The sequence below is a fragment of the Anolis sagrei genome, chromosome 3, assembly GCF_037176765.1.
Source record: "Anolis sagrei isolate rAnoSag1 chromosome 3, rAnoSag1.mat, whole genome shotgun sequence".
Taxonomy (NCBI): Eukaryota; Metazoa; Chordata; class Lepidosauria; order Squamata; family Dactyloidae; genus Anolis; species Anolis sagrei.
This window is the reverse complement of record NC_090023.1, coordinates 266,146,435-266,173,131: the sequence shown is the minus strand read 5'-3', so window position 1 is coordinate 266,173,131 and position 26,697 is coordinate 266,146,435. Positions and strand designations below refer to the sequence as shown.

At 44.4% G+C, this 26,697-nt stretch overlaps 1 protein-coding gene across 2 annotated transcripts in view; it reads left to right on the top strand.

Moving 5' to 3' along the window:
• The window catches only part of DIS3L2 (DIS3 like 3'-5' exoribonuclease 2), a 334,011-nt gene that overhangs the window by 226,551 nt on the left and 80,763 nt on the right, over positions 1–26,697 (top strand). For both annotated transcript variants that reach the window (XM_060767323.2, XM_060767322.2), the window contains exons 13-14: positions 7,533–7,640; positions 12,559–12,792. In XM_060767323.2, coding sequence (XP_060623306.2) covers positions 7,533–7,640; positions 12,559–12,792 — 342 coding nt within the window. The remainder of the gene's footprint in view (positions 1–7,532; positions 7,641–12,558; positions 12,793–26,697) is intronic.

The window sequence follows — 26,697 nt, the reverse complement described above, 5'->3', positions numbered from 1 at the left end:
AATATAAGGCTAGATCCAGTAAGCCTCCACATCTCTACAGTTCAGTCATCAGAAAGGGAGCCAAAAGGAAGAGCCGGTGTATAGGGACACTTTACCTCAAGTACAACAACAAGACAATTCCTCAAACTGTAATTTGAGGTGGTGGCAGCAAAACTACCATTACACACTCACGTTATAACAACAACACTCGTGTTGAAGTGCTTTGGGTCTGACAGGAGGGATTAGAGACAGTGTATTGCCTCTCCTGCCTGTAAGAATACACGATCTTCTTTACAGTGGTGGCAGTGGTGGGACTGAAAAGGAAGGTTCCCCCCTGTCACATGTAATTTGTTGTTGTTGTTCATTCGTTCAGTCATCTCCGACTCTTCATGACCTCATGGACCAGCCCACACCAGAGCTCCCTGTCGGGCGTCACCACCCCCAGCTCGTTCAAGGTCAGTCCAGTCACTTCAAGGATGCCATCCATCCATCTTGCCCATGGTCGGCCCCTCTTCCTTTTGCCTTCCACTTTCCCCAGCATCATTGTCTTCTCTAGGCTTTCCTGTCTCCTCATGATATGGCCAAAGTACCTCAACTTTGTCTCTAGTCTCCTTCCCTCCAATGAGCAGTCGGGCTTTATTTCCTGGAGGATGGACTGGTTGGATCTCCTCGCAGTCCAAGGCACTCTCAGAACTTTCCTCCAACACCACAGCTCAAAAGCATCGATCTTCCTTCGCTCAGCCTTCCCTAAGGTCCAGCTCTCACATCCGTAGGTGGCTACAGGGAATACCATGGCTTTGACTAGGCAATGGATCTTTGTTGCCAGTGTGATGTCTCTACTCTTTACTATTTTATCGAGACTGGACATTGCTCTCCTCCCAAGAAGTAAGCGTCTACTGATTTCCTGGCCACAGTCTGCGTCTGCAGTCATCTTTGCACCTAGAAATACAAAGTCTGTCACGGCCTCCACGTTTTCTCCCTCTATTTTCCAGTTGTCAATCATTCTTGTTGCCATAATCTTGGTTTTTTTTATGTGTAGCTGCAACCCAGCTTTTGCGCTTTCTTCTTTCACCTTGATTAGAAGGCTCTTCAGTTCTTCCTCGCTTTCGGCCATCAGAGTGGTGTCATCTGCATATCTTCCAGCAATTTTCACCCCAGCTTTGCATTCCTCAAGCCCCGCACATCCTCGCATGATGTGTTCTGCATACAAGTTAAAAAGGTTGGGTGAGAGTATGTAGCCTTGCCATACGCCTTTCCCAATCTTGAACCAGTCTGTTGTTCCGTGGTCAGTTCTTACTGTTGCTACTTGGTCCTTGTACAGATTCCTCAGGAGAACTTGTAATATAAGACCCTTATTTTCCTTTACAGCGGCACATGTGCACACACACTAAAAGTTGGGATAAGGTTGAGCTCCATGGAACCACTGGGTTATTCTGCAAATGGGGTGACACCACCATCTGCTCACCCGTGAAATTAGAGGCATCATAGCAAGATCATCTGAAGATGGTCTCAGCATTTGTGCGGACCTTTAGACAAATGGCCCTTTCCTGTCCTTTGTCCTCCTTCTACCGTAAATAGACAATTCTTGCTCTTGTGGCAGTTGTACTCCCACCAGTGTTCTTGACTTCTCCTCTGACCCTACATGATCTACAGGTTGCTAAGCATCATACTGGAATATTTCATCGCTCGATTTGCTTAGTTTGATTGGCAGCAAGCATTTTTCTGTGCTCTCCCGGAGTTTTCCAGAGGGCCCTGCCTCTCCTGAAAGAGATAACCCCCAATGGCCAGGCCAAAGCATGGCCAGCCTCACGTAGGACATCTGTGAGTTATGGGCCACCTCCCATTGTCAACAGGCTCCCTCGCCATTGGAATAACACAGCTGGCGGCCTTTTGTGTCGGGAGGAATGGCTTATCGGACCCTTTCGCCCTCCTGACCTTCCAGTCCGCTCAGCCTTGCTGATGCTTATGGAAAGAGAGTTCTTTCCTGGTCGGAGACTCGACAGCCAGCTTTGCTGTCCCATACGCTGCCAGGCCATTCGCTTGGATTTACGAGCAGGGATGGGGTGCCAAGCCACAAACGTGATTAAATATTTTAAGAGCCCGAAGGCTCTGCGTGTGGATAGAAAATGTTTTGCTTTCTGAAAAGTTATACGGCACCTCCGTCCTTTTGTGCGCTTTTGTTTGTGGTGTTTTGGGAGGGTTTTTGGAGCTGTCCTTTTGGAATCTGTTTCTTCCTTGCAGAGATAAGGAGGGGCAGGGGACACATCAACTTCAGAAGATGAAAACTGTGGTTTATAAGAAGTGTGTGTACTGTTTGTATAAAGATAGTGGTCTGCTCCTCAAGATGGTCAGGAGAATTGTATGTAGCAATCATCCGGTCTTACCAAAATGATCTTCCCCCTAAATCAGTGGTTCCTAATGTCTGATATAGGGGACTGGCAGGAATTTATTTTCCCAATGTGCCAGGGATGGGTATTACATTGCCCCCCCCCCCCTTTCCTCACCATGGACCAGCATCAGGATTGCTCTCTCTAAATTTCCTTTAAAACCCTTCTGCTTAGATACATCCTACGTCTGTTCACGTCCAGTGTTTATTTCAAAATGTTAAACTATTACATCTGGCCCGGCCATAGGTTTTTCATTTTTTATAAATATTTTGTGTGTTATTGCCTATATGTGAGTTATATTAATTTTATTATTTGTTTATTGCTTTGTTGTTTTATTGATGTGTTGTTGGGCTTGGCCTCATGTAAGCCACCCCGAGTCCCCTTGGGGAGATGGTGGCGGGGTATAAATAAAGTATTATTATCATTATTATTATTATTATTATTATTATTATTATTATTAGGCTATCACTTATAAGAAGCACTGCTTGAATATCAAGCAAAAAAGTGGGTTATTTATCATGTCAGGAGCAATCAGACATTTGTATTACATTTTTAGCAAAACGAACAAACAAACAAACAAACAAAACACAAATTTTGCAAGCTTGGTAGTTGATTAAATGTCCTTTGACCAGTATCTGGCCACTTGGAGTGCCTCTGGTGTTGCTGCAAGAAGGTCCTCCATAGTGCATGTGGCAGGACTCAGGTTGCATTGCAGCAGGTGGTCAGTGGTTTGCTCTTCTCCACACTTGCATGTTGTGGACTCCACTTTGTTGCCTCATTTCTTGAGGTTGGCTCTGCATCTCGTGGTGCCAGAGCGCAGTCTGTTCAGTGCCTTCCAAGTAACCCAGTTTCCTGTGCGCCCAGGAGGGAGTCTCTCATTTGGTATCAGCCATTGATTGAGGTTCTGAGTTTGAGCCTGCCATTTTGGACTCTCACTTGCTGGTGTGTTCCAGCGAGTGTCTCTGTAGATCTTAGAAAACTATTTCTTGATTTAAGTCGTTGACGTGCTGGCTGATACCCAAACACGGGGTGAGCTGGAGATGTCACTGCCTTGGTCTTTTCACTATTGGCTGCTACTTCCCGGCGGATGTCAGATGGTGCAATACCGGCTAGACAGTGTAGTTTCTCCAGTGGTGTAGGGCGCAAACACCGCGTGATAATGCGGCATGTCTCATTAGGAGCCACATTAAGAGCCACATCCACAAAAGTGGGTGCTAGAAATAATATCATATGAAATCTGACTGGCATGACCTGGGGATCATAATCAGACACAATGAAGACATCTGCCCTTGCACTTTGCTACTGTACTACTGAATATGCATTCCCAGTGTGGAAAACATTTCACCATTTTAAAATAGTGGATGTGGCTCTTAATGAGACATGCCGCATTATCACAGGATGTCTACACCCCACACCACTGGAAAAATTACAATGTTTAGCTGGTATTGCACCACCTGACATCCACCGGGAAGTAGCAGCCTGCAATGAGAGGATCAAGACAGTGACATCTTTGGCCCATCCTCTGTTTGGATACCAGCCAGCATACCAATGCCTTAAATCAAGAAACAGCTTCCTAAGATCTAGAGAGATATTTGCAGGAACACCTCAGCAAACGAGAGTCCAAAAGTGGCAGGTTGAAACCCAGCACGTTAATCAATGGCTGAGACCAGATGAGAAACTCCCTCCTGGGCACACAGAAGAGTGGATGACCTGGAAGGTGCTGAATAGACTGTGCTCTGGCACCACAAGATGCAGAGCCAACCTTAAGAAATGGGGCTACAAAGTGGAGTCCACGACACGCGAGTGTGAGGAAGAGCAAACCACAGACTACTTACTGCAATGCAACCTGAGCCCTGCCACATGCACAATGGAGGACCTTCTTGCAGTGACACCAGAGGCACTCCAAGTGGCCAACTTTTGGTCAAAGGACATTTAGCATAATGCCAAGTTCTTTTTTTTAAACTTTGTGTTTTTGAATGCATTTTCACTTTACCCTCAACTCGCTTCTGACACAATAAATAAAAATACAAAAGGCCGTCACAAAGTGCCAAAACATGAAGGCGGCACGAAGTTCAGCCTGACATCATCGTCTTTGTAGTCTTTGACCTTTCAGGACTCTCTTGATTGATCTCCATAAAAAAGGAGGGGTGAATGCCATCCCTTCTAAATGGCCTGCAGCCCCCTCTCCTCTCCTGTGCAGTTTAACATTCAAAAAGGGTCTTTAAAATTTGAAGTAGACTTTCAACCAGTTCTGGGTTCAATTCCCGCCCCTGCCCCTGGTTTTTGGGGGGCATTTTGGGGAAATGTTTGACAGGAAGGGGTATGACAATCGGAAAAAAAAATCACAGTTCCACACCCTGCTACTGTGTATACAAAACTGCAGTTTGTTTGTTTTTAAATGTACTAAAAAGAGCAAAGGAGTAAACAATATAGCATGATCCCCTTCTCCACAGATTCAGTATCTATGGCTTCACTTATCCAAGCTCCCAAAAAATACTCAACCCCAGAAGTGTTTGTGGGACTTATTCTATGATACGCATTTGGCCTAAGTATAGTAAAATATAGGATTCCTTTTGTCCATGGTTTCAGGTATCCAAGGGAGATCTGGGAATATCTCCTCTGTGGATAAGGAAGTCACAGTTGTTGTATTACCCATTTTAATTGTAGTTATTGCCATGTTTTATTGAGTAGTTTATTCAAATTGAGTTGGGTCTTTTATCATCTGCAATTGTTGTTTTGTGTTAATTGATATTGTTATTGTTATAAATGTAATTTACTGTATTTTTATGTGTTTTATGGCACTATTATGTGCTGTTCTGTAAGCCTCCTCGAGTCCCTTCTGAGAGATCGTAGCAGGATACAAATAAAGTTGTTGTTGTTGTTGTTGTTGTTGTTGTTGTTGTTGTTATTGGATGAGGATGAACAAGCTGAAGTTCAGTCTCGACAAGACAGAGGTCCTCCTGGTCGATCGTAAACCGGATCGGGGTATAGGGTGGCAACCTGTGCTGGACGCGGTTACACTCCCCCTGAAGCCACAGGTCCGCAGTTTGGGTGTCCTCTTGGATTCATCACTTACCCTTGAGGCTCAGGTGTCGGCAGTGGCCGGGAGGGCTTTTGCACAATTGAGACTCGTGCGCCAACTGCAACTGTACCTCGTAAAGGTTGATCTGGCCGAGGTGGTCCAGGCCTTGGTCACCTCTAGATTGGACTACTGTAATGCGCTCTACGTGGGGCTGCCCTTGAAAACGGCTCGGAAATTTCAACTGGTCCAGTGGGCTGCGGGCAGGTTGTTAACTGGTGCTCCTTACAGAGAGAAGTCAACCCTCCTGTTTAAGGAGCTCCATTGGCTGCAGTTCATTTTCCAGTCCCAATTCAAGGTGCAGGTGCTGACCTACAAAGCCCTAAATGGTTTGGGACCCGCCTACCTGCGTGACCGCATCTCTGTATATGAACCCACATGATCCCTCCGTTCATCTGGAGAGGCCCTGCTCATGATCCCACCTGCGTCGCAAGCGCGTTTGGTGGGGACGAGGGACAGGGCCTTCTCTGTGGTATCCCCCAACTCTGGAACTCTCTCCCCAAGGACATCAGACAAGCCCCAACATTGACAATCTTTAGGAAGAGCTTGAAGACTTGGCTGTTCCAGTGTGCCTTTCCAGAATAGGAAACTCCTAGCATCATGTCCCAAACGCACTTTACCAGAGATTTAAGATTGCCTGCACATCGCACCTACCCTAAAATCCTTACATTTCACCTGTCATGTCCAGCACTTTTAATTTATTCATTACATTTGGCCAGGCCCTAGTTTTTAAATGTGTCGTGATCTATTGTTTTTGATGTTTTACTGTTATTGCTTTAATGTTTATTGGTTTGCTTTATGAGTTTATTGTTGTATTTGTTATTCTGTTGTTTTATTGAGGGCCTTGGCCTTTGTAAGCCGCACCGAGTCCTTCAGGAGATGTTAGTGGGGTACAAATAATAATAATAATAATAATTATTATTATTATTATTGGAGCCCCCTGTGGTGCAATGGGTTAAACCCTTGTGATGGCAGGACTGCTGACCGAAAGGTTGGTGCTTCGAATTCGGGGAGCGGGGTGAGCTCCCTCTGTCAGCTCCAGCTCCTCATGCGGGGACATGAGAGAAGCCTCCCACAGGATAGTAAAACATCTAGGCGTCCCCTGTTCAACATCCTTGGAGACGGCCAATACTCTCACACCTGAAGCGACTTGCAGTTTCTCAAGTCGCTCCTGACACAGAAAAAATGTTGTTATTGTTGTTGGCTGAATGTTTGGTAAGAAGTATTGTGGATTATATTTCTTATGAAAACTATTATTTTCAAGCAGGAAACTTTATTTGAGGGGCGATTTCTGAAAAAGTGATTTTTTTTGTTATCACTATCCCACCTTGCTTTGAATGGCACAGAAAATAGTAATATTAAAAATGTAGAGGACCCTACAGAGTGCTAGAAATGCTATTTTAGGAACTTCTGTTTATATTGGCATTACAGTGGATAGGCATTTCCCGGATGGCTTATATAGTTAACATTGCTTTTATTTTCACCTTGAATTCCAGCTTTGGAGAAAAGGCAGGATATAAATAAATATTAGAAGGATGATTAGAATAAGAACAATCATACATGTGTTGTTTAAAAATAAGCAGCAAAGCAAAGCATTTTACAATTTCCTTTAAATAATAATAATAAGCAAATCCAAGTGTTTTACAATCTCAGTGGAGAAAACAATGAAAGGAATAACTGAATGTGGCGAAGGAGAGAAGGAGCAATGGAGAGAATATATGCAAATGATATTACACATACACATACACACACATATCTTGATTATCAGTTGTGTGTAAGGACTTTATAAGACGGTACGGAAGAGAGATTTAAAGCTAGAGAGAAAGAGGGTGCCAGGTTGACCAAATGGCATTTTCCTGGTGTGTCCACCAGTCTATTTGCTCAGTACAGAAGGCCTGCTTATTACTCCCAACTCGTTGAATCCTGGTTTGTTTATATATGGAGAGTGTTGAGTGCCTCCTGTTGTTCTTTGGACCCATTTCTGCTTTCTCCCTTAGCCTTGGGTGGGTTCTGGGGAGGGAGACTTCAAATGGGAAGCTGGAAAACTTATCTTGGATCCCTTTACACCTGTGTCCCTTTTGTTGCAGGTGGTCCCCATGCTTCCTAAGCTGCTCTGCGAGGAGCTCTGCAGCCTCAATCCCATGACCGACAGGCTCACCTTCTCCGTCATATGGAAACTGACTCCAGAAGGCAAGGTAAGGAGGGCTGGCTTCATAAGTGGCCCAGCATTTGGGTCAGTATGTTGGGATCAACACTGACGCACCATCAAAGCAAAATACCGGGTGTGTGGAAATGAGCAGGTTGCATCAGTCTAAAAAAGAGATACGGTGAATCGAAGAATTCTCTATTAGAAAGCAAAACAATTCCAAGGAAAACTACACATCTTAACTGGCCATGTGGTTAACATCAGATTTTCTATGCAGGATCAAATATATTTAAAAAATCAATCTAAGTCATGCTTCTCACTTCCCAAAATAGCAATCAATTACCACCCAGAAGACCATAACTTCTGGGTTGTTGTAGGTTTTTCGGGCAGTATGGCCACGTTCTAGAAGCATTCTCTCCTGACGTCTTGCCTTCATCTGTGGCAATTATTTATTTATTTATTTGAAACTTTTGTATCCCGATCTTCTCACCTCCATAGAGGGACTCACACCGGCTTACAGCAAGGACTCAATGCTACGAATACAAGTTAAAACATCATACAAAAATATAAGATTAAAATACATATTAAATATAATCTTAGTAATACATATAGATTAAAATACATATACATATATACCAAATCGTCAAGGTAAAATCATGTTCAGCTCATGGCAAGCATCCTCAGAAGTTGTGAGGTTTGTTGGAAACTAAGAAAATTGGGTTTATATATCTGTGGAAGGTCCAGGGTGGGAGAAAGAACTCAAGCACAGACAAGAAACAATCAGGAACACCTAATCACCTCTCAACAAAGGATTTTCCCAGGCAATAACAAGCCACATCTAAAAAATGTCAGGACATCAAATGCTAATCAAGGTGTCCAACCGAAACATTCACACCGAAACATTCTTTTTCCCAACCTGGACCTTCCACATATACACAGAATAAAACGCCTTGCAGTGCATATTGATCAACAAAGACTAGCTGATCCACCCCTCCAGAAGACTGTTGGTGAATTTCTCACCTCAAAAGTTGAGCTTTTTCTTTTTTTAGCCTTTTTCGATAATATGAACCCAACTGCCTGACGAAGGCTCTTGTGAGTCGAAATTGGTTGCAGGTTGGAGTCAACTCATACTACTGGAGTCTACTCATATGTCATAAAGAACAGGACATTTACTCACACGAAGACTTTGCTTTATATTTCAAGAAAAGAACTAGTTGTTTCTACTCAATGTGAACGTGGCAGTCCTGTTTTTTGATATGTGTATTTGTAATATATACATTGAATTAATTTAGTTATTTTCAGATTACCACAATCAGTGGATTTTCGTCTCCACAGTTTTAGGGGAACCCATTTTTCTTTTTAAGATTCTATTTTCCCCAAACTCCACCAGTGTTCAAATTTGGGCATATTGAGTATTCTTGTAGAGTTTGGTCCAGATCCATCATTGTTTGAGTCCACAGTGATCTCTGGATGTAGGTGAACTACAACTCCAAAACCAAAGGACACTGCCCACCAAACCCTTCTAGTATTTTCTGTTGGTCATGGGAGAACTGTGTGCCAAGTCTGGTTCAATTCCATCGTTGGTGGGGTTCAGAATGCTCTTTGATTGTAGGTGAACTATAAATCCCAGCAACTACAACTCCCAAATGATTAAATCTTTTTTTTTTTAAGTGAAAGACATACATTGGGTTGTTAGGTGTCTCATGTCCAAATTTGGTGTCATCCAGTGGTTTTTGAGTTCTGTAAATCCCACAAACGAGCATTAAATTTTTATTTATATAGACTAGCTGTACCCGCCACGCGTTGCTGTGGCCAACCTTCCCTCCCTCTTTCTCTCCTACCTTCCCTCTTTCCTTCCTTACCTCTTTTTCTTTCCCTATCTCTCATCTTTCTTCCATCTCTACCTGTTTCTTTCCTCCCTTTCTTTGCTATTTGGTTATATCCTTCCTTCCTTCCTTCCTTCCCAATCTTTCATTCCTTCTCTCCTTCCTTCCCTCTCTTTTTCCTTTCACTTTTTTATTTCCTTCTCTCCTTCCTTGCTTCTCTATCTTTCTTTCTTTCCTTTTTTCCCTCCCCCCTTCTCTCCTTCCTTCCTTCCCTCTTTCCCTCCTTCTCTCGTTATTTCTTGACTGTCCCTTCCATTTAATATTGTATTTATATCTTACATAGAAAGAAGGAAAGGAAGAAGGAAGGAAGGAGGGACAGGAAGGAAGGAAGGAAAAAGGAAGGGAGGGAGGGAAAGAAGGGAAGGAAAAGAAAGAAGGAGGGACAGGAAGGTAGGGAGGAAGGAAGGAGAAGGAAGGAAGGAGGAAGGAAGGAGGGAAAGAAAGAAGGAGAATGAAGAAAGGAGGGAGGGTAAGGAAATGAAGAAAGGGAAAGAAGGAGGAAAGGGAGGGAGGGAGGAAAAGAAGGAAAGGAAAAAGGAAGGAGGGACAGGAAGGAAGGGAAAGAGGGAAAGAAGGAAAGGATGGAGAAGGAAAGAAGAAAAGGAAAGAAAGGAAAGGGAGGAAAGAAGGGAAGGGAGGGAGAGAATGAAGGTCCTTCATTCAAGCACCGTGGACCTTCCTCGCCTCCTCCTCCTCCTCTTCTTCCTTGCGTGGAGCACTCCGTTGCTGCTGCTGGCACTTTCCAACAGGGAAAGGAGGAGGAGACTGCTCTCCTGACATAGGAGGGGAAGAGAAGGGGTTCCATGCGACAAGCCTCCACCTCCACTCCACTCGCTTGTGTGTGTGTGTGTGTGTGTGGCCGTGCACGTGCGCCTGACTTTAACGGCCGGCTGTTTCTCCGTGAGGAGGAGGAGGGGGCATGGCCATGGGTCTCGGTAGACATGCAGTTTCTCCTTTGTGGACATTCAGTTTAGAAGTCCTTTCTGCTTTTTGTTTTTGTTGGGTTTTTTTAGTGGAGAACATACATTGGGTTGTTAGTTGTCTTGTGTCCAAATTTGGTGTCAATTCGTCCAGTGGTTTTTGAGTTCTGTTAATCGAACATTACATTTTTATTTATATAGATTGTGTTCACTGTTATGTTTTGTTTTTAGGCACTTGGTGCCATCTGTAAGCCACCCGAGTCCCTTCTGGGAGATGGTGGCGGGATATGAGAATAAAGTTATTATTATGACATGTTTTCTTTTTGAAAATGGAAATGAGTTCCCAATTACTTCTAGTTTTTAGCTTTAGTCAATGACTTCTGGAGGGGCGGCTTCCATATCAAGTTCCAAGTGAGGCCAGTTGATCATGTGATGTGTCACAGTTGTGCAGTCATGCCATATGCCTTCTGAACATAGTGATTTCATCCAGCCACCTAACAGTCATAGATAAATCTTTGCCCCTTAATGAAGTGTTGTTATATGTCCTTCCATTATCACCGCAACTTGTTTTCACCTTTGCTGCTTCTGATCCTGATCTGCCACTAGCTCACCTGAGTTCAGGTGTCTGCCAGAGTTCATGTCATTTTGTGTTGTTGCTTCCTGTCAAAAAGCTTTGATCTCTTTGCCCTTGGGTATGGAAAACAGCTTTTGATGGGAAATCCTTGCCTTTGCCCACACCTAGGCAACATTTTAATCTGTTGAGATTTATGGAATTATTTCATATCTGAATTGACGATGTAATGGCTCTGAGATACTCTCTGTGGAGCTCTGCCCTTGTGGGCCAAGATTAACGAGGAATTTGCCTTAATGCAGCTGTTACCGAGAATCAGGGATTGGAAGGGTGAGAAAAAGATGGGGGTGAGGGCTTCAGAGCCATAATGTGTCATGTTAAGAAGGCGCATGACTTATCTTCATGGAGAGTTTATTAGGACCTGTCTCCAGCAACAGGATTTTCATGTTGAGTTGGAGCAAGCTTTCAGGAGGGTGTCCAAAGAAATGCATTACTCTGATGTGCAGAATCAAATACAGTATAGGAACTATTTATTCCTCATTAGCCAGCTAATTATTTGTTTTCTACTGGCTATTTTATTTATTTATCGTGTCAGGGGCAGACCAAACAGTTGCATTGCATTTCTAACAAACAAACAAACAAAACACAAAGTTTGCAAGCTTGGTAGTTGATTAAATGTCCTTTGACCAGTATCTGGCCACTTGGAGTGCCTCTGGTGTTGCCACAAGGAGGTCCTCCCTTATGCATGTAGCAGGGCTCAGGTTGCATTGCAGCAGGTGGTCAGTGGTTTGCTCTTCTCCACACTCGCATGTCGTGGTTTCCACTTTGTGGCCCCATTTCTAAAGATTGGCTCTGCATCTTGTGGTGCCAGAGTGCAGTCTGTTCAGCGCCTTCCAAGTCACCCAGTTTTCTGTGTGCCCAGGAGGGAGTTTCTCATTTGGTATTGATTGAGGTTCTGGGTTTGAGCCTGCCACTTTTGGACTCTTACTTGCTGAGATGTTCCAGCGAGTGTCTCTGTAGATCTTAGAAAACTATTTCCTGATTTAAGTCGTTGACGTGCTGGCTGATACCCAAACAAAGGATGATCTGGAGATGTCTCTGCCTTGGTCCTTTCACTATTGGCTGCTACTTCCCGGAGGATGTCAGGTGGTGCAATACCGGCTAAGCAGTGTAATTTCTGTAGTGGTGTAGGGCGCAGACACCCCGTGATAATGTGGCATGTTTCATTAAGAGCCACATCTACTGTTTTAGTGTGATGAGATGTGTTCCACACTGGGCATGCATACTCAGTACCACAGTAGCAAACGTCTGGAAAGAATGCCTCTATAACATGGCCATATAGCCCCCCAAAAATCTACAACAACCCAATGTAGAAAATGTTTTCTAGAGCATTTAAGTATAGATTCTATGGCCCTTTACCATATGGGGAAGACCTCAGCTCTGAATTCACTAGCAAGTTCAGGTACAATCTTGCAGGTCTGCGGCTGTGCGGGTAAACAAGGGATATCCTCTTTCCCTGTGAGTTTCTCTCCTACATTAAGATGCACTGGCATCACATCTCTTCCCTCATTTGCCATCTTGATGTTTCAGATTATTGACGAATGGTTTGGGCGGACGGTGATCCGTTCCTGTGCAAAGCTCAGCTACGACCATGCTCAAAGTATGATCGAGAACCCCGAGAAGGAATTTGGTGCGCAGGAGCTCCCTCCCATCTCCTCCCAGCATTCAGTTGCCGAAGTTCGCCAAGCAGTCCTCAACCTCCACCAGATTGCCAAGAAGCTGCGGAGCCAGCGTTTTGAGGATGGCGCTCTTCGGTTGGATCAGGTCAGTCCAGTCTATTAAGTTGTAAAGACAAAATGGGGCCATGCCTTCTCTCCCTCTGCCCTACTTCCACAGAGTTCCTTGGAGAAAAGGTGTGTGTCAGAGCTCGTAGGAGTACTCTTAAATAATTGCAGCTTTTAATTAGGCAAACAGGAGGTTGCATTATTAAATAACAGCAAGGTATCTGGTGTTGCCTGTGTTATGTATTTTTGTATAATGCTATTTATTGTAGTGCAGTGGGCTAAACTGCTGAGCTGCTGAATTTGCTGACCGAAAGGTCGGTGGTTCAAGTGTGTAGTGGAGTGAGCTCCCACTGTTAGGCCCAGCTTCTGACAAACTAGCAGTTCGAAAACATGCAAATGTGAGTAGGACACAACTAGACTTAATGTCAAGGGGAAACCTTTACAATTACCTAGGTGGCGCAGTGGGTTAAAGCACTGAGCTGCTGAGCTTGTTGACCAATGGGTCACAGGTTCAATTCCAGGGAGCGGCGTGAGCTACCGCTGTCAGCCCTAACTTCTGCCAACCTAGCAGTTCGAAAACTTGCAAATGTGAGTAGATCAATAGGTACCGTTTTGGCGGGAAGGTAATGGCACTCCATGCAGTCATGCTGGCCACATGACCTTGGAGGTGTCTACAGACACGGCTCTTCGGTTTAGAAATGGAGATGAGCACCACCTCCCAGAGTCGGACACGACTAGACTTAATGTCAAGGGGAAACCTTTACCGTTACCTAATACTAGTTATTGGCAATAGTCATTGTTTGGTTTTGGATTTTATGAATGGTTCCATTATAAAATTGTAGAGGTGATGGGGTGCAACTCCCATCAGCCCAAATCTCTCCAGACTGCAACTGTCATCAGGTCCAGATCTGGCCAGCTGTTACTTCCATTATCTGCAGATCTAGTGGAGTGTAATTCCCATTAGCCCTTAATCTAATGGGAACCCCTCAGGTTATTGTTAGGATTCATATGGCTCTCTGGATGTGGGTGGTCTACAACTCTCATGACCTTCTGTCAATCACCCTCAAACACTGCCAATATTTTAAGTTGGTCATGACCGGTATCCATGCCAAGTTTGGTTGAGATCCATCATCGACGGGATTCACACGGTTCTTCGGATGAGGGTGAATTACAACTCCCCTCATCCTCTGTCAATTTCCCCGAAACCCTGGCTACAGATATTTATTATATCAGTTACTACAGTGGTTCCCAACCTGTGGTCCATGGACCACCAGTGGTCCACAAGAACTAAAATATGGTCCACGGCCTCACTGTTACTACCCCATTGCAACAAGAGCGACTGGTCTTGCAAAACCTTCTTATAGTGCCAAGTATTATTAAATATGGTTTTCTATGGGTGAGCAGATGATGACTACTGGATGGCATATATTCTGTATCAGAAACTAGAGCTGATGTGGTCTATCCAATGCAATTTTATGAATCAACACCCCAAATAACCAAACCAAATCTACTGTTGACCCTTTTTGTACTAATGTTGGAGAGTGGTCCCTGGTCAAGTGGTCAGTGGCCAGAAAAAGGTTGAGAACTACTGCATGACTAGCATCCATTACTATGTGTATGTACCTACAGTGTGGATTTCATAGTGGTTTCTTTTTAGGTAAGGAAGGGGTGGTTTTGCCTGTTCTTTCTTCTGAAATACAGCCTTACAGCACCTGGTATCTGTTGGCAGTCTCCCATCCAAGGGCTGATCTTGCTTAGCTTTCAAGGCCAGACAGGATCTGGTATTTGAGAACACAGAAATGCTGGACCACTCTCACAACCACCATGTCAGACTACACAGAGAAGCCACTGAAATCCACAAGCATGTGGACAATTTCAACAGAAAGGAGGAAATAATAAAAATGAACAAAATCTGGCTACCAGTATTTAAAAAAAAACTCTAAAATCACAACCGCACAACAACAGAGAGGAAACAAACAAGGACATATAATCACCTCTCAACAAAAGTTTTCTCCAGGCATTGTCAGGCCATTATATGCTAATCATGGTGGTCAGTTGAAACATTACACCTAGCTCCAGCAGACAAGAGTCCTTTGTCCCACCCTGGTCATTCCACAGATATATAAACCCTTTTCCCCTAGTTCCAACAGACCTCACTACCTCTGAGGATGCTTGCCATAGATGCAGGCGAATCGTCAGGAGAGAATGCCTCTAGACCATGGCCATATAGCCCGAAAAAACCCAGGATCTGATGCTGTTAGGTTACGGAGGGCAACTCTCTTGTAGTTTTCCAGATGTTTCAGGGTTATACTCAGGCAAGAAGTGAAGATTAGGATGTAAGAATGTGCCCCTTCAAAGTTGACTCCATGGCACATAACACTATTGGCATTTATATATCTAACACTGGTAGTTAATCGTGGTATGAGAGTGGATTGAAAGGCTGACTTTTCCTTTGCATTTGACCAATGCTGTTTGGGGTGTATAGAAAAAGGTGGCTTTTCTTTCCTTGCTTCAGTTCTTCTTCATGCTGTTGCTGACTCCACTGTGGGTTAGTCTTGGGGGAGCTTCCCATTAATTATGGCTTTGAAGGGTGTGAAAAGTGCACACAATTAATTTTGTGAAGGGCCTTTTCTTTGCTGTTCTGAGCTGATCAGGCTCCCCCTCTGGAGAACTGGAAAGGGGACAAAAGATGCACAGGGAGGGAGGAAAGAGTGATGGGCCATGAAGCACATGCCTGTGCGTTCTCAGGACTCCGGAGACCAAGGAGGCCCTAGTCTCTAGAGATGCAGAAACCAAGCTTGCCCCCTCCTTAATATGACATCCTTTCAGATATTTAAACATGGCTCTCATATGCTCTTCTCTCGGCCTCCTCTTCTCCAAGCTAAACATACCCAGCTCCCTAAGCTGCTCCTCATAGGGCTTGGTTCCCACAACTTTGACCATTTTGGCCACCCTTCATGGGACACACTCTATTGTGTCAATACACATCTTGAATTGTTCTTCCCAGATCTAGACACAGGTTTATTCCAGGTGAGGTTTGACCAAAGCGGAATAAAGAGAGACTGTGACTTCCCCTGACCTCGACACTATGCTCTGATTGATGCAGCCTAGAATCGCATTGACTTTTTCAGCTGCGGCATCACACTCCTGGCTCGTGCTCAGTTTGTGGTCTACTAAGACTCCCAGATCCCTTTCGCTTCGCATGGACTGTTTCCAAGCTAGGTGCCACCCATCTTTTATTTGGGCATTTCATTTTTATTGCCAAAGGAAATTACCGGGCCCAAACTAACACAATGAGGTTCAATGGGAACAAATGCAAGATACTCCACTTAGGCAGAAAAAGTGAGATGCAAAGATACAGAATGGAGGACGATGCCTGGTTCAACAGCAGGATGTGTCAAAAAGATCTGAGTTCTCGTGGGGAGGAAGGGGAACATGAGCCAGTTATGCAATGCGGCAGCTAAAAAAGCCAATGGGATTTTGGTCTGCATCAATAGGAGTCTAGTGTCTAGATCCAGGGAAGTCATACTACCCATGCTCTATTCCGCCTTGGTTAGACCACACCTGGAATACTGTGTCCAATTCTGGGCACCACAATTGAAGGGAGATATTGACAAGTTGGTATGTGTCCAGAGGAGGGCGACTAAAATGATCAAGGGTCTGGAGAACAAGCCCTATGAGGAGTGGCTTAAAGAGCTAGGCATGTTTAGCCTGCAGAGGAGAAGGCTGAGGGGAGACATGTTGAGGGTCATGTATCAAGATGGGGAGGGAGTCATAGGGGGGGGGGGAGGGAGCAAGCTTGTTTTCTGCCCTGAAGACTAGGACGCAATGGAACAATGGCTTCAAACTATCACAAGTGAGGTTGGTGGGGACGAGGAGCAGGGCCTCCTTGGTGGTGGCCCCTCACCTGTGGAATTCACTCCCTGGGGAAATTAGGTCATCGGCATCCCTCCTCTCTTTCAGAAGGAAATTAAAAACATGGTTGTGGGACCAGGCTTTTGGGCAATCTGGTGGTTAGATAAGGACAATGATGACCAGAATCGATAGTATTTGACAATGTGGAATGAATTACGGACTCTGAGATGGCAAACGCTGAGTATTAGATTGTTTTTATTGATGTATAAACTGACTGTCTTAATTGTTATAATTGTTGTTTACATGTTTTATCCGTTGTTATGTTTATGCTGGCATCGAATTGTGCCTTTGTAAGCCGCCCTGAGTCCCCCCTCGGGGGTTGAGAAGGGCGGGGTAGAAATAAATAAATAAATAAATAGAGGAAAGGAGAGTCCACCTGAAAATGAGGAAGCACTTCCTGACTGCGAGAGAAAGCTGTTCAGCAGTGGAACTCTGCCCTGAAGTGTGGTGGAGGCTCCTTCTTTGGAAGCTTTTAAGCAGAGGCTGGATGGCCATCTGTCTGGGGTGCTTTGAATGCAGTTTTCCTACTTCTTGGAAGATGGGGTTGGACTAGATGGCCCACAAGGTCTCTTCCAACTGTAGTGATTCTATGATTTCTCCCTGTCAAAATCAATTTTGTTAGTTAGCTAGCTTCCAATCTGTGAAGGTCTCTTTGGATTCTGATCCCATCTTTTGGAGTGTGAGCTATTCCTCCTAATTTGGTGTCATCTGCAAATTTGATCATCATGCCTCCTATCCTATCATTCAAATGATTGATAAAGATGTTCAATCCCACTGGGCCCAGGACAAACCCTTTGGGTTCGGTTGTTCAACCAGTTCTCAGTCTACTTAACAGTGGTTTCCAATGTTTGGAAAGTTCTGTTTCTTAGGTTGCTTTCCTGCCTAGCTGGCATTTGAAAGTGATGAAAAAGTAAACACTTCTACTTTGCTGAGAGAGTTGTCCCGTTCTCTTGACTGCTGCTTTTAAAACTCCTAAGAGCAATTGTGCTCTTTTTATGACCTGGAAACTGCAAAGTATCCTCCTCCAGTGGGAAGGCTAGCCTACCATGTCAAAATAAGCTGTAGCAGGGGAGCAGTTTCATTAAAACGAGGAAGCCAAGTGATATTGCTTTTGCAAGTAATCTCTTTTCCTAAAGCGCTTGGTGATTTTACACGCTAGAGCTGCATCGGCTGCTCAGTTTGTGCAGTGAGCAAGGCTGTTTTGTGCAAAGGGATTGGGACAGGAATGGGTCTGTAGAAGCAGGATTCCCATGCAGCAAGGTAATTGCTTTTTCTTCAAAAGGCAGTCGCTGCTCATTCATGGCACGGGCGGATGGGTTCCAAAAGGACTGTGCTGCTGCAGTGAGGCAGTACATTAAGAAACAAATAGTAAAAAATGGCTAGTTTTAGAAAGTAGTGTAAATCTGGCACACTTGTTGAAAAGACAGTTTCTCTCTGACACAGAAAGAGGCAAAGTTGCCTTAGGCTCAGGTGGTCTGTGCAGTTCTGATTATCAGGAAATCCTTGGGGTGTTTGTAACCCACTTTCCTAATTTCCTTGTGTTGGCAATAAAAGAAATGTGCATCTTATACAACCTTCCCAAAATAATACACTAGACTACAACTCTTGTCATCTTTACCAGCTATGTTGGCTTGTTATATTGGAATTGGAGCAACCTGGAATGGCATAGAGGCCCTAACCAAACTGCCATATAATGTAGTTCATCAAAGATTACTGCAGACGCAGACTGCAGCCAGGAAATCAGACAATGTTTACTTCTTGGGAGGAGAGCAATGACCAATCTCGATAAAATAGTGAAGAGTAGAGACATCACACTGGCAACAAAGGTCCACATAGTCAAAGCAATGGTATTCCCTGTAGTAACCTATGGATGTGAGTTGTTGTTGTTTATTTGTTTAGTCGCTTCCGACTCTTTGTGACCTCCAGAACCAGCCCAGGCCAGAGCTCCCTGTCAGCCGTCACCACCCCCAGCTCCTTCAGACTCAAGGCAGTCACTTCAAGGATACCATCCATCCATCTTGCTCTTGGTTGGCCCCTCTTCCTTTCTGCTTCCATTTCCCCCAGCATCATTGTCTTCTCTAAGCTTTCCTGTCTTCTCATTATGTAGCCAAATGACTTCATCTTTGCCTCTGATATCCTTCCCTCCAGTAAGCTGTCGGGCTTTATTTCCTGGAGTATGGACTGGTTGGATCTTCTTGCTGTCCAAGGCACTCTCAGTAGGAGGATACTTTGCCGTTTCCAGGATGTGAGAGCTGGACCATAAGGAAGGCTGAACGAAGTAAGAGGGATGCTTTTGAACTGAGATGCTGAAGGAAAACACTGAAAGTGCATTGGACCGCAAGGAGACCCAACCAGTCCATCCTCCAGGAAAGAAAGCCTGACTGCTCATTGGAGGGAAGGATAGTAGAGGCAGAGATGAAGTACTTTGGCCACATCACGAGAAGACAGGAAAGCTTAGAGAAGACAATGATGCTGGGGAAAATGGAAGAGGGGCAGACCAAGGGCAAGATGGATGGTATCCTTGAAGCGACTGGCTTGACCTTGAAGGAGCTGGGGGCGTTGACAGCTGACAGGGAGCTCTGGCGTGGGCTGGTCCATGAGGTCACGAAGAGTCGGAAGCAACTGAATGAATAAACAACAAATGTAGTTCAATGTGTTTCAACTGCATTATGAAACTGCATTATATGGCAGTGTAGATGGAGCCTTGGTTTGTTTCAGAACTGTTGCAAGGTCCCTTTACATCAGGCATGGGCAAACTTCAGCTCTCCAGGTGTCAACTCTCACAATTCCCAACAGCCCATTGAGTTTGCCAATGCCTTCTTTACATACTGATATTCTAGACTACTACTTCTCCTTTTCCTTCTTATGTTTACCCCACTTTTTCTCTCTACAAGGAGTCTCATGGAGATGTCTCTGTTCCTTTGGTTGGTTGCAAAAAGTATAATTGACCTGACACTGTGCAAGAAAACCTATGCATCTATGTATCTGGGAGAAAGGTTCCATCTACACTGCCACATAATGCAGTGTAGATGGCACATTATCCTGTAGCATCCAAATGACACACCGGGCTAATGTGATTTAATCCGGAATAAACCTCTTAATCCAAGTTTATTCTGTTTTTGAGCAGATCAATATTTTGAATTTTCTGGAAGCCATTTTGGTAGCCAAATCTGTAAACATTGATGAACCGTTCCCACCTCCGTTTCTTCCTTGTCAAATGTAGACACAAGTGTTTTGCTTGCTAAAATGCACACAGATGTCCCTTGAAAGCCTCCAGTTGTTTGAACTTTCCCCAAATCAGGTGGACATGGGTTAGACCTTGAAGAGTGCTTGTCACTTTTTTCCGCCAGGTTGCAGATTAGAGCTGCCCACATGACCGACCAGTCTTTTCCCTTCGTAGCCCTGACTCATGGGTTGTTCAGGGATCGGAAAATGGACCCTCCGAAGTGGCTGCCGGTCGGTCGGTCAGTCATGTGGCTGCTCACCCTACTTGCGTGTCAAAGGCTGCATTGCCTCACCTGCCAGGAAAGAGCAGGGTGAAAGTTCGTTTTTATTGCAATGGGACGTGCAGCTTGGAAAAAGAAGGCAAAGAGTAATGCTCGCACCTGACATCCAGCTCTCATTATCACCTTAATTACCTTTTCCCCCAGTGCTGTTAATTCGAGTAGCATTTGTACAAAAAAGGAATCAAATCTCCCTGTGCTTAGGAGCTCATTTCTTTCTCTGGGATCAAATGTTATAAAGTAAGCAAGAGGACAAGGAGGGGAGAAAAGGGGTGAGCTAGAGAAGAATATGAATACAGTGTGGTTACATAGTTAAGTAACCTGGGCTTAGCCTCAAGCCTAAATTTAGATATGATCTAATCAGTCTAGACTCAGTTGGAGCCCTGGCTGTAAAGTGGTAATGAAATTGAACTCATTGCTTTTAAAGTCGGGGCGGTAGATCCACTCATAGATTTACAGGTGCTTCAAGTTGTACAGAAGCCATTCGGATGTCCAGGTGTTGCTACCATTCACACAAAGGCACCCTGGAACACAGTGGTTCCCAACCTCTGGTCTGGTTACCACCAGTGGTCCACAAGAACTAATATATGGTCCACAGCCTCACCGTTACTACACCATTTCAACAAGAGTAACCGGTCTTACTAAACCCTCATATAGTGCCAAGGCTTATTAAATATGATTTTCTGTGACCAAGCAGATAGCAGCTACTACCCTTTTACCTGGTTCCAACAGACCTCATGACCTCTGAGGATGCTTGCCATAGATGCAGGCGAAACATCAGGAGAGAATGCCTCTAGAACATGGCCATATAGCCCCAAAAAATCTACAACAACCCAGTGATTCCGGCCATGAAAGCCTTTGACAATACAAAGATGACTGCAGCCAGGAAATCAGAAGATGTTTACTTCTTGGAAGGACTTTGCATTTCTAGGTGCAAAGATTACTGCAGACGCAGACTGCAGCCAGGAAATCATGAGACGCTTACTTCTTGGGAGGAGAGTAATGACCAATCTTGATAAAATAGTGAAGGGTAGAGACATCACACTGGCAACCAAGATTTGCATAGTCAAAGCAATGGTATTCCCTGTAGCGACCTATGGATGCGAGAGCTGGACCATAAGGAAGGCTGAGCGAAGGAAGAGAGATGCTTTTGAGCTGTGGTGCTGGAGGAAAGTCCTGAGAGTGCCTTGGACTGCGAGAAGATCCAACCAGTCCATCCTCCAGGAAATAAAGCCCGGATGCTCATTGGAGGGAAGGATATTAGAGGCAAAGATGAAGGACTTTGGCCACATCATGAGAAAGCTTGGAGAAGAGAATAATGCTGAGGAAAGGGGAGGGAAAAAGGATGACAGGCCGACCAAGGATGGGCTGGATGGATGGTATCCTTGAAGCGACTGGCTTGACCTTAAAGGAGCTGGGTGTCATGTTGCTAGGGCTCTGCCTTATTCAGGTAGAGATGAACCAAACAAATACCCAGTTTGTATAAAACAGTTTAATTAAAACAGGACTTACTTTCTGGCTGTTTTAATAGTCCAAAATATATATAAAAGATAGCTCTCGGCCACAGAATACAAAACAAAAACTGATAGCAAAAGCTACACCGTAGTGAAAAGGTCAAGTCTAGTGGTCAATAGCTTGGAGAAGAGGGTGATGCTGGGGAAAATGGAAGGAAATAGGAAGAGCGGCTGACCAAGGCAAGATAGATGGTATCCTTGAAGTGACTGGCTTGACCTTGAAGGAGCTGGGGGTGGTGACGGCCGACAGGAAGCTCTGGCCTGGGCTGATCCAAGAGGTCACAATGAGTCGGAAACGACTGAATGGATAAACAACAAATTAGTTGTACGTGAAACATAAATGAATGTTGTGTTTAGACTTGGTTCCTATCCCTAGGAGATCTCATTACATACCTAATATGGAAATACATCTATTTCAAGATCCAAGATCAAGAACACGTGTGATTCTAAGTATTTCTGATAAGGGATAGAAAGCCTGTCTTTGCCTTTATTTAGCCTATGAGGCAATCTAGGGCAAAGTTGGGGGAATTCCTTTTCCGTCTCCTGATCCTCGCACAGTTACCTTTGGCCTCTTTGTAATGTGTTTGTCCATTTTTTAAAAACTACCCGCAATGTAGATAAGTGGTTGTTCCTTGCCCCTTGTAATAGTGTAAAAAGTTCATCTCGATGGGAAAGATCTTGGGGTGTGAAGCACCCCCTAGTGACTCATGCTTGGCAGTGCTGTGTCGCGTTGCCATTGCAGGACAGCTGCTCTTTGTGTTGTCAAGGGCTTTCATGGCTGGAATCACTGTGTTGATGTGAGTTTTCTGGGCTGTATGGGCATGTCCCAGAAGCATTCTCTCCTGACGTTTCACCCACATCTATCTCAGGCATCCTCAGAGGTTGTGAGGTCTGTTGGAAACTAGGCAATTGGGCCTTAGATATTGGTGGAATAATGTCGAAGGTGGGAGAAAGAACACTTGTCTGTTTGAGGCAAGTGCGAATGTTGCAATTGGCCACCTTGACTAGCACTGGCCTTGTAGTTTCAAAGCCTGGCTGCTTCCTGCCTGGGGGAATACTTAGTTGAGAGGTGTTAACTGGCCCTAATTGATTCCTGTCTGGAATTCTCCTGTTTTCTCAGTATTGTCTTTATTTACTGTCCTGATTTCCATTCATACTGGTAGTCAGATTTTGTTTGTTTACATGCTTTCCTCCTTTCTGTTGAAATTGTCCACATGCTTCTTGTGGATTTCAATGGCTTCTCTGTGTAGTCTGACATGGTGGTTGTCAGAGTGGTCCAGCATTTCTGTGTTCTCAAATAAAAACAGGGGAATTTCACATAGGAAATAGTCAGGGCCAACTAACACCTCCCAACAAAGTATTCCCCCAGACAGGGAGCAGCCAGGCTTTGAAGCTGCTAGGCTAATCAAGGTGGCCAATTGCAACATTCACACTTGCCTCAAACAGAGAAGAGTTATTTCTTAGACCCTGGACATTCCACAAATACATAAAGCTAACTTGTCTAGTTTCACAACAAACCTCTCAACCTCTAAGGATGCCTGCCACAGATGTGGGAAAAACGTCATGAGAAAATGCTTCTGGAACATGGCCATACAGCCCAGAAAACTCACAGCAACCCAGCTGCTCTTTCTCCCTCTATTGTGTGCAGATGCTACACTTTGTGTTGCAAAAACAGAACCAGTAGTATTGGTTACAGTGAGTAGAGACTCCTCATTGTTGCCCCAATTTTTGTGGTTGTAGAATTGCATCTGAGAAGATGAAAAGTGACTTCCAGGACCTGTTCAAGAGGGAATCGGATGCCCTTGTTGGAGATTTTTAAGCAAATGTTGGATGGCCATCTGTTGGGGGTGCTTTGGTTCTATGTTTCTCCTGGGAGAATGGGATTGTACTGGATGGCCTTTGGGATCTCTTCCAGCTCTATGATTCTCTCCAACCTTCTGATCCCAAAAGATGGTCAAGGCAGCTAAAAGGTGACGAGATTTGCAGCTGACATGTTTCCTCTTCAGCCTAATTTCCATTCCACTTTGGAGCTATTTGAAGTATCACACATCTCTATTCTGCCACAGTTATGGCTAGCTGATACGATGAGTATAATTCCATGTCCTACACTTAGACTCCAGCCATTAGGTGTGATCCCTAAGCTTTCTAAAAGATGTTTTATATTATCTCCATTGACAATGTTAGCTCTCCCTCTTTCCTTTGGGCGAGCCAGGCATTGTAGTCACCAACATCCTCAATTGAGGCATATGGCACTTCAAGGGGGACCCTCATTTAGCAGGAATCTGTTCCCACATTGCCATTGTGAAGAGCTCAAGCCAATTCCACAATCTTATTAACATTAATTGCACCCCTTCTTCACCCTTCCTACCTAAAATAGGCATATCTCCAGACTTCCGAGAACACTTAATTTCTGAATTAGCATTCTAGGTATGTTTCAAGATGACCTTCTCAAAGAGCAAAAATTATATATTTTTCTCCTATGGGTTTCTGCAGTCATCTTTCTGACTCGAATGGGACTTAACTCCAGCCCTGTGGCGCATTCACCGGGGCAGTGGGCTGCTGGGCAAATGGGAAAGCCTGCCGTGTTTCTTAGTTAGGAGTGACCAACCAGTCTGTGGCACTGTGGAGTTGCTGTTAAGGATTCCTCATCTTTGGAAGAGGAAGGGAAGCAGGGAAGTGCTATTTATGACATTTATATGCCACCCTTCTCACCCCGAAGCTTACAAAATATATATGCACACAATATATTACATTATTAGCATAGCACCATATCAGTATTATATATTATTATATTGTACCATACCACTATATTGTAATATTATTAGTGATATTACATGTAGTATAAAATATCTAATTATAATATATCATTAGTAGTAATTTTATATTGTATTACGTTATAATATTATAAATATTATATCTATGTACAGGGGTGGCTCAATCCATTACGCAAAGTAAGCATTTGCAGTATAGTTGATTTTGCCCAGGGGCGCTCTTATAGAATCATAGAATCAAAGAGTTGAAAGAGACCTCATGGGCCATCCAGTCCAACCCCATTCTGCCAAGAAGCAGGAATATTGCATTCAAAGCACCCCTGACAGATGGCCATCCAGCCTCTGTTTAAAAGCTTCCAAAGAAGGAGCCTCCACCACACTCCGGGGCAGAGAGTTCCACTGCTGAACGGCTCTCACAGTCAGGAAGTTCTTCCTCATGTTCAGATGGAATCTCCCCTCTTGTAGTTTGAAGCCATTGTTCCATTGCGTCCTAGTCTCCAAGGCAGCAGAAAACAAGCTTACTCACTCCTCCCTGTGGCTTCCTCTCACATATTTATACATGGCTATCATGTCTCCTCTCAGCCTTCTCTTCTTCAGGCTAAACATGCTCACTCCTTAAGCCCCTCCTCATAGGGCTTGTTCTCCAGACCCTTGATCATTTTAGTCGCCCTCCTCTGGACACATTCCAGCTTGTCAATATCTCTCTTGAACTGTGGTGCCCAGAATTGTACACAATATTCCAGGTGTGGTCTAACCAAAGCAGAATAGAGGGGTAGCATTACTTCCCTAGATCTTGAGGCGCTCTTGGGGGAAAATAGACCTTTAAATATGTGAGTTGTAGTTACTGGGATGTATAGTTCACCTACAATCAAAGAGCATTCTGATCTCCACCAATGATGGAACTGAACCAAATATGGCACCCAGAACTCCCATGACGAACAGAAAATATATATCAGTGATTGGTTGGAGGAGGGCACCAAAATACTGTTTGCTTACAGTTGAAAATTACCTAGAGCCGCCTCTGTCTATATACAACACCTAAGCAGTTCGAAAACAGCTGTGAGCTGTGAGTAGAGAAATTAGGCACCGCTTAAGCGGGGAAGTATTTTACAGCACCATAAAAGAAATACCAGAAAGTGCTGGCAATCAAAGGAAAGAGGAAGTCTGTGATCAAGGGCTCTTTGTCATCGAGGATTGAGTGATAGCACCACCCCCCTGTGGCCGGAATCGAGCACAGCATCCAAGACACCGAAGTTGAGGCAAAAAATGCCAGCATGATACCTCTATCTGTTGTCTGTCCTGTCTGTTTAATGGCATTAAATTTTTGCCATGTATGTCTTCTGTGATCTGCCCTGTCCCTTTCGGGGTGAGAAGGGTGGAATATAAATACTGAAAAATAAATAAATAAATAAATCTTAATCTCTGAAGATGGCACCATGCGGATGAGCAGTTCTCCCCAAACAAGGAGAGAAACATAAGCTCTTTTCTCGATTAGGCAATCCCAAAGTCCTATGGCAAGTGTGAAGAGCTAACCTTTCTCAACCCAAGGCAATCCAAGTTCTGAGATGCTGCATTCCAGAGGTGGATTGGGCCAAATATATTGAATCAGTATGCTATGTTGTATTCATAGAATCATAGAATCATAGAGTTGGAAGAGACCTCATGGGCCATCCAGTCCAACCCCATTCTGCCAAGAAGCAGGAATATTGCATTCAAATCACCCCTGAAAGATGGCCATCCAACCTTTGTTTAAAAGCTTCCAAAGAAGGAGCCTCCACCACACTCCGGGGCAGAGAGTTCCACTGCTGAACGGCTCTGACAGTCAGGAAGTTCTTCCTCATGTTCAGATGGAATCTCCTCTCTTGTAGTTTGAAGCCATTGTTCCACGTCCTAGTCTCCAGGGAAGCAGAAAAAAAGCTTGCTCCCTCCTCCCTGTGGCTTCCTCTCAAGTATTTATACCTGGCCCTTATCATGTCTCCTCTCAGCCTTCTCTTCTTCAGGCTAAACATGCCCAGCTCCTTAAGCCGCTCCTCATAGGGCTTGTTCTCCAGACCCTTGATCATTTTAGTCGCCCTCCTCTGGACACATTCCAGCTTGTCAATATCTCTCTTCAATTGTGGTGCCCAGAATTGGACACAGTATTCCAGGTGTGGTCTAACCAAAGCGGAATAGAGCATGGGGAGCATGGCTTCCCTAGATCTAGACACTAGATCTAGTATTGCAACTCTCATGACCATTTTCT